We start from the raw sequence: 12,439 nt of genomic DNA, 5'->3' as shown, positions 1-12,439 counted from the left end.
GCAGCAGGTTGCTTTCACAGTGTGCTCACAAGAGAGCAGTCATGGCTGTGGGGCTGAGGGGTTGGAGGCAGTCTCGGGGGGCCGCGTAGGCGGCGCTGGCGGCCGGCTTCGCCCGCGGCTCCTGGTAGTCGGGGTGGACGCGCTCCGCGACCGGGCCGCCGGCTGTCGGCTGATCGTAGCCCGGACGCCGGGCCGCGGGCGCGGGGCGCGGCGGCGTCTGGTACGACGCGCCGCCGGCCGGGAGCGCGTGCGCGTGCGTGTGCGTTTGCGCGTGCGCCGGCCCGGGCCCCGGCGCGCGGTAGCCGCCCTGCGCCGAGAAGGCGTGCGCCCGCGCCGCGTGCCGCTCCACGATGGGCGTGGCGTACTCGGGCTCGGGGTGGGTCAAGGGCAGGGCGTACTCGTGGCGGCCGGCCGGCAGGGGGCAGTCGTAGTGGCTGCCGGCCTCGGCGCTCGGCGCGGCTTCGTCCGCCTCGGTGTCCATCGGGCGGAAGGTGGAGCCCTTCCTGGTCACGGTCCCGGTGCCAATCATGAGCGGCGGCTGGTAATCTGAAATCAGAAGCGCAGGAGACGCACCGTGTGTGTGCCACACGGACGCCCGGGCAAGCCGGCTGTTTGCGGAGAGGGGTGCTCTGCGGAGCCAACTCGGCTGAGTGCCTGCGATGCAGCAGGCAGGGTGAGGGAGCCCGAGGTGTGAAAGGCGGAGGTGCCACACCCAGGGGCTTACACAACCGAACTCGTGCGTTAGGAAGCCTCAGCGCAGCGCGGGAGCCTAGAGAAGGCAGAGATGACACTTCCCCACACCTGCGGGGTAAGGGGAAAACACCGCATGGAGCTCTCAAACTGGCTCCTGAGATGCCAGATTTGGGAGGTGGAACGGGAACGGTGATTCAACAACCTCTTAAAAACCTTGGGAAGAGTCGGAGTTTGATGTGGCCAGAGTATGAGGGACATGGCGTAGTTTAATGGAATACGAAGACCAAAATAGTAGGTTGGGGACTAATGATAATGGCGAGGGTAACGATAAAGCTCCCACTTATTGAGTCCTTACTCTGTGCCAGGCATTAGCCTAACATATTATCAGTGAAATCCTCAAAAAAAGTACAAAGAAGAGGTAGTGACTATTACTCCATTTGACAAACGGAAAACGGAAGCAGGTTGAGATAACATCTCCAAGATCACCCAGCTGGCAGCCAGTGGAGCCAGAGGTCGAACTCAGGTTGCAGGTGTATGCTGTTAACCGTAGGCTCCTTCATAGAGTGCCAGTGCCTTGCTAGCAAGTTTGGCCTACTTCTGTAGAAACTACTGAGGATTCTAAAGAAGAGACTGGCACAGGTAGAGGTAACCTGGAAGCCGACTGAAGAAGGAAAGATCAAAAAATGAGAAAAAAAGGAAAAGTGTAAGTCACACACTAGGGGTCTGGCAGCAGCCTTGGAAAGGCCACCCTTTGGAGACATGACTCAGAGAAATGTATTACCAGCAATGTGGGGCGTGAGGAAAGAGGGCAGCCAAGGCCCCTTCCCAGGTGTTAAGCCCAGAAGCCTGGGATACACAGTTGGGAAGCCACTGGGAAGAGAACGTATGGAGCAGTCGTGGGGAGGGTTGGGAACAAGGGGTTCAATTTTGGGCCCACTGAGGAACTGGTGGCACTCGCATCGCAGGTAGAGGCGTCCAGCAGGTGAGAATTACTCACTTCTTGGGGAAAGCGAGGGAAGTCTGGGCTTAGCGACTGAGGAGACAAAAATGCAAGGAAGGGCTCTCTATTGGGAGCTCTGAAGCCGGCGGCGGTGGGGGGGGGGGGGTTGGGGGTGGTGAGACTGCTGAAGAGAGAGACTGTGGCTAAGTGAGGGGAAGAGCGAGACTCAGGGGCTCACACAGTCAAGGTGCCCAAGAAGGACCACACAGTGGGGGAGGGCAACAGGCTGCACCAGAAGCTAAAGAACAATGAAAGGAAGAGGACAGAGAAGGGGGTCTTTCCTCCCCTTGTTCTATCTACAGGGTAGCACTAGAATTGTCGGGGACCGGGGATGAAGGAATAAGAAGATGGATTTTGTGGCGAGAGATGCTCTCTTTGCCCTGAAGTGGCTCAAGCAAGCTTTCCACTGGTAGCTTTCTGACTTTGATACACACACGCACCACCTGGGAACTTCTGGGTCGGTAGGCCTGGGGCATGGCCTGAAAGCCCGCATTTCTGGCAAGCTCCCTGATGCTGCTGGCCCTCAGAATGCACTATGGGTAGCGAGAAGCTAAGCAGTGCTCCTCAGGGAGTGCGGTCTGCAGATGCCTACATATCTGAGAACCGAGACAGGTCTGCAAAAAGACAAGTACACAAATTCAGAGCAAGTGTTTAGAAACTCACGGCAATTTGAGAGTACCTTTATGTCCACTGAGCCTAATAAAAGGCTTAGAGCTTTGTATTTTGTATATCTTTTTTAAAATGTCATTATTGCTCCTCATTTTTACAGTGGACCCTGAACAACAGGGGTTTGAACTGTGTGTGTCCACTTATAGGCGGATTTTTTTCCAATACAGCGTAGTACTGGAAATGTATTTTCCTCTATGATTTTCTTAATAACATTTTCTCTCACTTTATTGTAAGAATACAATATATAATGCATATAACATACAAAGTGTGTGTTAACTGTTTATGTTATTTGTAAGGATGGAGTCAACAGTAGGTTGTTCTGGTCAGCAATAAGCTATGAGCAGTTAAGTTTTGGGGGAGTCAGAAGTTATACATGGATTTTTGACTGCGCAGGGGGGCGGCATCCCTAACCCCCTTGTTGTTCAAGGGTCACGTGAATTGTATTTTACAAAAGTATTAGTTCTTGATGGATTAGAAATAATTTTTTAAAAGGCAAACAACAAAATGGATCCTTCCCCAAGGACAGTTTGAGAAGCTTGACTCTCAGGAATGGCTAATCCGGCCTCAGAGGCCATTCTAACACTGGACGGCATCGTTCATCTCCTAGCTCGTCTTCCACAAGGCCAGGAACTGTGCTTTCCAGGCCCTCTTTCTTAGTGTCTTCACCAAAACCTTAGTAACAGATTAATTCAGGGCTTCCAGATTCTCGTGGTACCTCAGGGGCCATTGTTATAGTTCTGCTCTAGCTCCTGTTGGTGTATTGGCCTTGTCTGAATGGGCTTTTGAGAGAGATCTCAGTGTCCGTTTGCAACTCTGTGCAGAGTTAAGAAAGAAGACTATACACATTACTGACTTATTGGGCCTCATCTAAACACAAGGGTTTTCATCTTATTTCCCTCCTGGTCTCCCCGCTCCCAGAAGCAGCACGTCTGACCCCAGAGCACCGTCCCAGAGGCTTAACCCTTACCTGCCATATCACTTGTGATGAGATCTAACTTTTGCGTCATTTCCTTTTCATTATCATAGCTGATGGTGAACTCAGCAGACTGATGTCTGGCAAAGGGATATTTGATCTGCTTCCAACAGTCTGGAATAAAGATAACAGGAAACTAATATCTCAGAAGTGTAACACACATTGTCCATGATGTGTTTCTCGACAAGTCGGGGGTCAGACCGCCTCCTGCCGGCTAACCTTATGTGTAAGTGCATGGCCACGGCTCCTCAGATACATGTGGTAGAAACAGCATGCTGTGTCGTTACAACAACAACGGACAGCATTCCGGCCACGCTTTCCACTTGCCTTTGCTATGTATCTGTGTACCCCTCACGTCCCAGATTATCCCTATGTTACACACGTGGGAGGCATGGTTTCCCGTCATCTGCACAGACGCGACACTCGTGTCTCAGGAGTCAACACATCCGGCTCTTGAGACCCTGCAGAGGGGGTGTCCCAAAGTGCCCCTAAGATTCTGAGGGGTCCTGCCCTGCTGCCCTCTCTCTGGACCGCGGCTGACTCATCGCACGGGCATCGTGTAGTCCTAAGGATTCTCTGCAACCTGAACCTGAACCCTGCCTGGTTCTTCCTTCACTTTCCCAGAATGGGAAATACTGTGGAAGCCTGGAGTTGCAGAGTGTGCTGGACAACGTACTTTGTGAAAATGGGGCTTTTATAACTTCTCCTGGGTGACAGGCATTGGGGTGGCCTAAACTCCAATGGCCAAAAACCCTGAATGTTGATAAATGATGGGATAATGCTGAACAAAAGTAAAAGTAACTGGCCATGAAAACTCCCAATTGAAATAAGGAGATAGGACACAATATTCCATTTCTTTTAGGCTTGCTACCTTAAAGGCTATAGAGCTTATTTTTTTAACCATGTAAGTGTGGGCCACAGACCTAATCATGCTTTTAATCAGCAGACCTGTCCCTTCTGTAAGACAGAATAAAACCGTAGATAGAGTTTTCTGTAAACCAACCTGTTTTCTGGGCCTTAGCTGATCCATATGGATTTCCTTTCTTCTTCCTCCTACAGAGACAAAAGAATCCTACTTGAAAAGGTTTCTAAGTGATAAATGTTGTTTAGAGAAGAATACATTATACTTTCTACCCCTACCCAACTTGTTCTTAAAACATATATTAACATTTTATCTTGGCCAAAGTAATGCTGCTTTTCTACACATGAGTATCTGGAAAGCAAACATTTTGGTTTTGTGATTATTTGCATAGAGAAGAAACTTAAAAATGTCAAGTCACATACTTTCTGAGGGCTGCAAAGATTCCCATTCCAGCAAGCAGCACGGCAAGGAGCACCAGCGGAATAGCAACAGCTGTGATGTTTATTCCTGGGAAGGGGGAAGCCGCCACATTACAACAGAAATGAGCTGCAGCCCAAGTTCACAATCTAAAACTCAACACTGATTTGAAGGGTCTTCAACAGTTTAATATATGGGGAAAATGAGTATGTGCTAGGCATTTCCTGATATCAGAAAGCAAACAGAGGGGATTCAAAATCCTGGCTGAGGTTTAGGAAAATAAATTTTCTTTTATTTTCCAAAAAGGCAATTTTTGATGGTCCTCAGGGATTGACACCTACTCTGAGCTTGTTGTTTGGACAACATTAGACTCCAAAATCAGAACTGGGCGGGGGAGGTTTCAAGCTGGCCCACCCAGCTGGCCCGGAGGTAATCAGCTCAAGGAACCAGTTCCCCCAGATGGTGGGAGGCTTTGCACGTGAACAATAACAGGAGCTGGGGGGTGGGGCGGAAGGGGAGAAGAGCCCTGGGCTTCCCGTTACCAGGGCTCTGGAGCGGAGGGCTGAGAGGAAATGCAGACTGATGACTTCAGACAGCATTTCCACTCTGCCCACGGAATACCGTGTCTTCTTACTTCAAAAAAGGAAGTCACTTTAACAGCTACTGAAGGAGGCCCCACTTGGAGACACTATGGAAACTAAAAGAGAAATATTTGTTCTTCACCCTTTATCTGTGATCCCTGAGAAGAAAACAAAGGGATGATCAGGAGTGGAAATGTGTAGTTCATGAAATGGCGGGGGGGGGGCCATATAAGGACCTTCAAAAGGAACAAAAGTCGTAAACAACAGCGGTGTTATTTACCAGAGTGGAGATTTGGGAAAAATCTAAGAACTTAAACATCCAACAATAGGGGAATGGTTAACTAAGTGATGGTATATCCATATGAAAAAATACTATAAAGGTATTAGCAACTGTGTTTTTCAACTGCTTAATAACACGGGAAGATGCTCATGATCCAATGTTAAGAGAAAAAATATATGCTACAGAACAAAGTATGTGGAATGCTACCATTTTTTCTCAAAGTTATAGATAAATATAGTTGATTGGATACAGTGGAATATGGTGATTACCTGTGGATGCTAATTTATGGCTTATTTTTATTTTCATATTTATAGATCTCTAATCTTTCTGAATTTTATAAAACTAATACACAAATCATCTTATATTCTGAAAAAATAAATGACTTTTAATGTTTATTACTTGAATAGATTATATATTTACACATTCAAACTTCAAAAAGTATACAAGTCTCCCTCCTGCCTCTGATCCTCCTCTATGGGAAGCCAAATTATGTTTCTTGACATTCTTCCAGAGACATTAGAATGATTATCTCTATATATTCATTCTTTAGTGCCTTTTTTTTAAAAAAAATTTATTTGAGAGAGAGAGAGAGTGAGCACAAGCGGGCAGAGGGTCAGAGGGAGAGGGAGAAACAGACTCCCTGCTGAGCAGGGAGCCCGATGTGGGACTCGATCCCAGGACCCTGGGATCATGACCTGAGCTGAAGGCAGACGCTTAACGACTGAGCCACCCAGGCGCCCCTCTTTATCCCCTTTTTTGCACACATGATAGAGTGCTATATGGACTGTCCCGTCCTTTGCGTATTTTAAGTTTGTCTCTGTCTCTAGCTTCCTCCATTACTAAACACATTTATTTTTCATGGCTGCAGAGTATTCCATTGTATGGAGGTGCTATTATTTTTCCATAAAATCTTTACCTGGTGTTTGAAGGGCAAATACTACTTTCTCTACTTACAATATTGCACCAAAGAGTTGTGGAGATACATCATTTTACACACAGAGCCATCGGACTCCGGACATTCATACGACAGAGAAAAAAGTTTTTGTTGAAGCTACTGTAATAATCACACGGAGTCCAGTTATGCTCCTGAGGAAACTACAAAAAAGGAACTGCTCTACCTGTGGGCATTTCTGGAGAGGGGACAGATTTTGTGATCGTCTCATCTTCTCTTTCAGTGGAACCGATAGTATTTGGACTTGTTTTATGCAACACCAACGACTCATTACCTGAGGCAGAGAAGAGGTTGGAAGAACCACATTAGTAACAACTATCTGTCAAAGGGCACCATCCAAACCGAGGAACTCGCTGACTTGCCTTGTGTGACCTGGCAGCCAAAGAGCTCCACTTTCAAGGCTATCCTCTGGTGCCATGTCTGGGGGACAACCCGCACGTATCTGGCCACGATGGGAGGGATGAAATTATTCCTCACTGGATCCCGAAAATTAGAGTTGCCCTGAAACACCTGTAGAATCAAATAACTTTGACCTGAAGAGGCTAGTGGTTAGCGCATCCGTCTTTCTCACCCTACTCCTACCTGGCTGTAGGACACCAGAGCCAGGAACCTAGGTCTGTGGCGGTTCTGCAGACACGCTTGGTAGTGCAGACGCAAGGCTTTGCCAACAAAGACTGCGTGACCTAACTAGGGTGGTGCTGCAGATCTGTTTTCTGGAAACACACTGATAAAAACATCTGGAGACCCACTCTCCCACTCAGTTCTTTCCTCTCAAGTTTCTCTTACCTTTTCTTTATTACTCGCAATTCCTTTATAGGTCCTCCACTTGGAGTTGCTGTTTTTGAACTTCATCACGAAACTCTTAACATAAAAGTTGAAATTCGACTGTGCGGATCCTGTGGTCATAATTCCTTGTAAGAAAATATTATTGATAGGTTAGATTTTACAATATAGCATGTATTACAATTTTTCTTTTCTTTCTTTTTTTTTTTCTTTTCTTTTTTTTTTTTTCTCACTTGAAATCTTAAATCATTTTGCAGGCCAATTTTTCTTATTTGCATTTTGAAACCTGACCACAGCTGAGTGTTTCCACACTGACAACATGCCATAAAAAGGTTTCTTCTAGGGTGCCCGGGTGGCTCAGTCCATTAAGCATCTGCCTTCGGCCCAGGTCATGATCCCAGGGTCCTGGGATCAAGCCACACACTGGGCTCCCCGCTCAGCGGGGAGTCGGCTTCTCCCTCTCCCTCTGCTGTTACCCCTGCTTGTGCTCTCTCTCTCTGTCAAATGAATAAATAAAATCTTTAAAAAAAAAAAAAAGGTTTCATCTACTCCTTATAGCCACACTTAGAATCTGCACACAGGTTCTTCCCATCAAGACAATGCGAAGCCTTGTTACTTTTAGAAAAGACACAGAATACTTTGAGGTAGAGAAAGAGGTGCCTATGTAGCTCAGAAACATAATTTCAACTGCCCGTCGTTTTGCATTTGTGAAACTGTACCCGTTATTTTCTTTTTCTCTCCCAAATCGGTCTCCAGCCACTCGCGCTGTTTACGGTTCTTGCCACTGTCCCCCGAAGCCCATGACAGGTCTTGGCCCTGAACTTGGGCTTGGCCAGGAGACCAGTGAACTTGTTCTCCCATCTCACTGACCCACTGCCAAGAAGCTCTGATCTGTGTGTCAGGTTCCAAACTCAATGATCTGCTGCAACCTAAAAAAAAAAAAAAAGGCCAAGAAAGTGTTTCAGATATAAACACAAAATGAAAGCAAAAAAAAGTACTCCATTTCAACTAGAATTATTCAGTTGATTTACTTCCATTCTGATATCAAATCAACTGTTTATTAGTTTTTTAATGGCCCAGACTTTTCATCTGACTCACTTGTACCGTGGTCCCTTGCAACTGCTGCTTTTCTTTGTAATGGACCTCACTGAAGTCGCATCCCCTATAAATGACGTCTCTCTGTTCCTACTGTAGATTTTCCTTCCTAGACTTCTAAATTCACCCTCATTTCAGCAAAGTACAACGTGTCTTAAATGTGTTTCAAAAGCTGAAGGTTCTTCTCACTTGATCAGAGAGGACTCTACTGTCTGTGTCCTTGAAGAGGACGGACATCCGGGTGCTCTGAAGATCAGTAAATTGTACTCAACATCATCATTGTCATGTCCAAGACAATGTGGAGGCTGGCAAATAAAGGCCACCCTCCTCTCCTGGACAAAGACATATGCATATTGTTGTCTGGAAATATTTTACTTTATGCTGAGAGAATATTTACACAGAATATATTCCATGAGGGAGGGGCTAAGAAGCCCTATTTCACACACTCGTGTTCAGGCACTTTATTCAAGATAACCACAAATCAAACTGTAATATTTAAAAGCTTTGCCTACTAAAATCTAACAGAAAGGAATTTTATCTTAACCTAAGTGGCATTTTGCATTTTCATCGTTTTTTGGGCAAAAGTGTGAGAGAGCTTCGATTACAGAGAAAGGTTATTCTGTACTTCGTGCTAATTGAGTTCCTGTCTCGGTATTTTTAAGTTACAACGCACTTGGTGCTGTGGGACCTGTGGGGGAGGAAAACAAAACCCTTAAACTATAGCGCGGGAGGGGGATGGGAGAATAAACCACCACTGAAGACGTTAAAATATCAAATTCTTTTTTTTAAAAGATGTTTTTTATTTATTCGACAGAGAGGCACAGCGAGAGAGGGAACACAAGCAGGGGGAGCGGGAGAGGGAGAAGCAGGCTCCCGGCCAAGCAGGGAGCCCGATGCGGGGCTTGATCCCAGGACGCTGGGATCATGACCTGAGCCGAAGGCAGACGCTCAACGACTGAGCCACCCAGGCGCCCCCTAAAATATCAAATTCTTAAAGAAAGCTGGATCCTTACCGTTGGAGGTAAAGAGAAATCGCTTGTCGGACAGGGAACCGCTGCAATGATAAACACAAACAGGAGGTGAGCTGCTTACCTGGATCACAACGATGGACACAGCACCACAGCCCAGGCGTCATGGAGCCTTCCCGCACCTCACGGGGTCCTCACCGCACCCCAGCAAGGCTCTTACCATCTTCATCACTGGCCTTTTATAGAGAAACTCAGGACCACTGAAGGGAAGCAACGTTACTAACACCACCCAGTCACACTCCTCCCTACAGCCATGAACCACCCTCCCTCTGGATGACAAGGTGCAGCGGGAGAAAACTCAAAGCATCTCACTGACCGGCCTGAGCTGGGCCTCGCGGCTGCGGGACAGTCCTACTGCTGAGCTGGCATTAACCCCGGGGCCTGTGGACTCTAGGATTTCTACAGTTTGTGGTGCACCCAGAGGCAAACATCATATCGACCTCACTCTGCAGATGTCTCCTTCCGTGGAGAAGAGATCCCGAAGGCCCAAGGCTGTATTTACCTTTTTGTAAGTCCCTCACCAACTCAACAGTGTGAAACTATGTAGAAAATTTGAAGTTCTCAAGATGAATCTTGCATGCATAGTACTCAGTATACTGATACTCGAGAAACGCACGAAGAGTTAGATGCCACTGTTGTGTGCAATTACTTTACAATCTGAGAGGACTGCTTGTTACTTAAATGTTTAACTCTGAATTACAACCAGCAACCATGGACAGAGAGAGTACTGAATGGTGAAATCCACAGAAAACCCAGAAAGAGTCTGGACAAGAGTCTGGACAAGAGTCTAAGAACCTTCCCAGCAAAGCTCTGGGACCATTGCTTAGAAGTACCAGGTGGTCCAAGTCCCCGGAATGGACCTTTTCATTCATATTCTTTGTCCACTCTCGAGCGGAGACTCCACAGCCCTGCCATTCCACATAAAGGTTCTGTTATACCCGCTGCACTGAATACAAGGCAGGCACCCATCATTTCTCACATGAAGATGCGGACCCGCTTGCCGAAATTCACAGTTCGTGCCAAAGCCGGGGTCAAGATGCAGCTCTCCTAACTTCTAAAGAAAGGTGCACGTGGTTCACATTCCAAGTTCTATTAATTTACTTAGAGCCTCTATTTGACTGCTTTTTCCATTTTTTTCCTAACATTCCTGCACTAAGTATTACACTTGAAATTTTGCCCAAATAAAGCACCTGATATCGTGGCAACTCGGAGGGCCTCAATTCGCTCCCGCTGCCATGAGACACTAAAATATTTATTTTGTTTTTGTTGAAAAAGAGAAGTTAGGACAAGAAGGGTAACTGTGGCGTTAACCCTGGGAAGACACCGCCAGGGGAGGCTCTCCTCCCAATGGCTCTCTGCCTGGCTCTTCGCCCGTGATCAGCTGCGATACATTTTTCCATTGCACTCTATTAAACTAAATACAACCACTGGGAGAATTCTATTGGTAAATGAGCCTCCTCTCCTAAAAACGAAAACCCTCCAGGAGGCTGGGGTTCTGAGGCAGTCACACGTCAGGGTGAATGCATTCAATCAGATGCCTGGAATTGCTGGCCTTCCCCGGGGGCTCGAGAAGCCATCAAGAAGAGGCTGATGTCAACTGAAAAAGCAAAGCCTTCGCTGCTGGTGGTGTGAGCCTTCACCCTTGGTCTGAGGTCAGCCTCTCTTCCTGATTCCATTCTGGTCTCCTCAAATCAAGGAAGTGACCCGACCCGGATGAATCCCAGAAGAACCCTAGATATTTACTTTAGGGACTCCTTCTTCCTCAGTGGCAGAGCTTTTTCCTGAACACCAAACAATCATGCGTGGGAACACAAGTTCAATGACCACATGCACACTGCTTCCCCAGCAGCACACGGGCACAGAGAAAAACAACTGCCCCCTGAAGACTTGGGAGTCAGGAGGAGTGGAAGACATGTGTCCGCATGTAGTTCACTTTTCTCTGCTCAGGACAAAAAGCCAGAGCAAAATCAGAGCTAGAAGGAAGAAGGGACCTTGATATAAACCTGGACTTTCTCTTCTTACCAAAACAAAAATCGAACAGTTTGTTCAAATAACTACATGGAATGTGGAGCAAAACTCTTCCTGATTCATTCGTGGTTGAGATTTCTGGACTCTGCATGAACGTTTAATATTGGCTTACATAAAGAGACTTCATCTGTATCAAGCCCAGAAGTAATTGAGAACGTGTCTACTTCTCTTCAAGTAGTTTAAATAATTTTTTTTTCAAAAGTAAAATAAAATCCTCATAGTACAAGTTCAACTTTCTACGGTCCTTTTTTTCTACAAAAGAAGCACTGAAATGTATACAAACATAGGCAAGAGATTCCAAAAAACAGATTTAAAACCAGAGGCCAATTCTTTGTTCCTATCTGGAGATGTGGCTCCCAACAAATCTAGGCCACAGCATGGCATCTTTCTGAAATAGTGCCCTGGTGTCAATATATTAGACCATAAAAAATGTAAACAGAAACAGATCCTCAAAAGTCAAGGTCAAGCCGACACAGCTTACTGTGTATAAGCAATCACTTTTATTATAAATCAGGATATAATATTTATGTTCCACAAACCTTGAGGCAAATACATAAGTGAAAAAATATATGTACAAACATATGTGTGTATATAGGCATATATAATGCATGCATGTTTCTTTATATATAGTACATATATGTACATGCATACATGTATGTATAACATACATGCATGTGTATATAAAATGAATTTATAATACACAAATATATAAATTTTATTTATTTGAGTAAGGATTTTACTTTCTAAAGGTACTCTGCTACTAGGCATTTAGATCTTAAATTTGGGACCGATTTGTCTTTGGTCACACAATAGGAAAAGAACACTTTGGGGCCTCTCAAAGCTAAAAGTCCTATCCAGGGGGAAAGTAGAGGGGAGTCCTCTCTATAGCAAGCAGAGAACACAAAGACAGAGCGGAGAGCCCGCCCATCAGAGTGCAGCCTGCACCCAATCCTTAGTGGATGACTGCCTTCTGTAGATTACATACAGCATCACTGGGTGGCTTGTAAAAGACTTGGACTGGAATACCCTCTCCAGTTACCCCCCCCCCCCCGCAGCCCCCGACTCAGAATTGCCGGTG

At 46.2% G+C, this 12,439-nt stretch overlaps 1 protein-coding gene across 8 annotated transcripts in view; it reads right to left on the bottom strand.

Annotated features, from left to right (window-relative positions):
• Window positions 1–12,439, bottom strand: part of DCBLD1 (discoidin, CUB and LCCL domain containing 1) — a 72,402-nt gene that overhangs the window by 10,059 nt on the left and 49,904 nt on the right. For 3 of the 8 annotated variants that reach the window (XM_064598034.1, XM_064598035.1, XM_064598037.1), the window contains exons 7-15: window positions 9,319–9,359; window positions 7,930–8,139; window positions 7,214–7,338; window positions 6,790–6,937; window positions 6,594–6,701; window positions 4,620–4,704; window positions 4,339–4,388; window positions 3,330–3,449; window positions 30–546 (exon numbers count right to left, since the gene is read on the bottom strand). In XM_064598034.1, the coding sequence (XP_064454104.1) occupies window positions 30–546; window positions 3,330–3,449; window positions 4,339–4,388; window positions 4,620–4,704; window positions 6,594–6,701; window positions 6,790–6,937; window positions 7,214–7,338; window positions 7,930–8,139; window positions 9,319–9,359 (1,404 nt within the window). Of the gene's footprint in view, window positions 1–29; window positions 547–597; window positions 802–3,038; window positions 3,176–3,324; window positions 3,450–4,338; window positions 4,389–4,619; window positions 4,705–6,593; window positions 6,702–6,789; window positions 6,938–7,213; window positions 7,339–7,929; window positions 8,140–9,318; window positions 9,360–12,439 lie in introns of those variants that run through there. The other 5 variants (XM_064598036.1, XM_064598038.1, XM_064598040.1 and 2 more) reach the window with 4 other exon arrangements.

This window comes from Mirounga angustirostris, unplaced genomic scaffold (genome assembly GCF_029215605.1).
Source record: "Mirounga angustirostris isolate CCGP_5_RB_7025 unplaced genomic scaffold, mMirAng1.0.hap1 SCAF_8, whole genome shotgun sequence".
Lineage (NCBI taxonomy): Eukaryota > Metazoa > Chordata > Mammalia > Carnivora > Phocidae > Mirounga > Mirounga angustirostris.
This window is presented reverse-complemented; position numbering and strand designations above follow the sequence as displayed.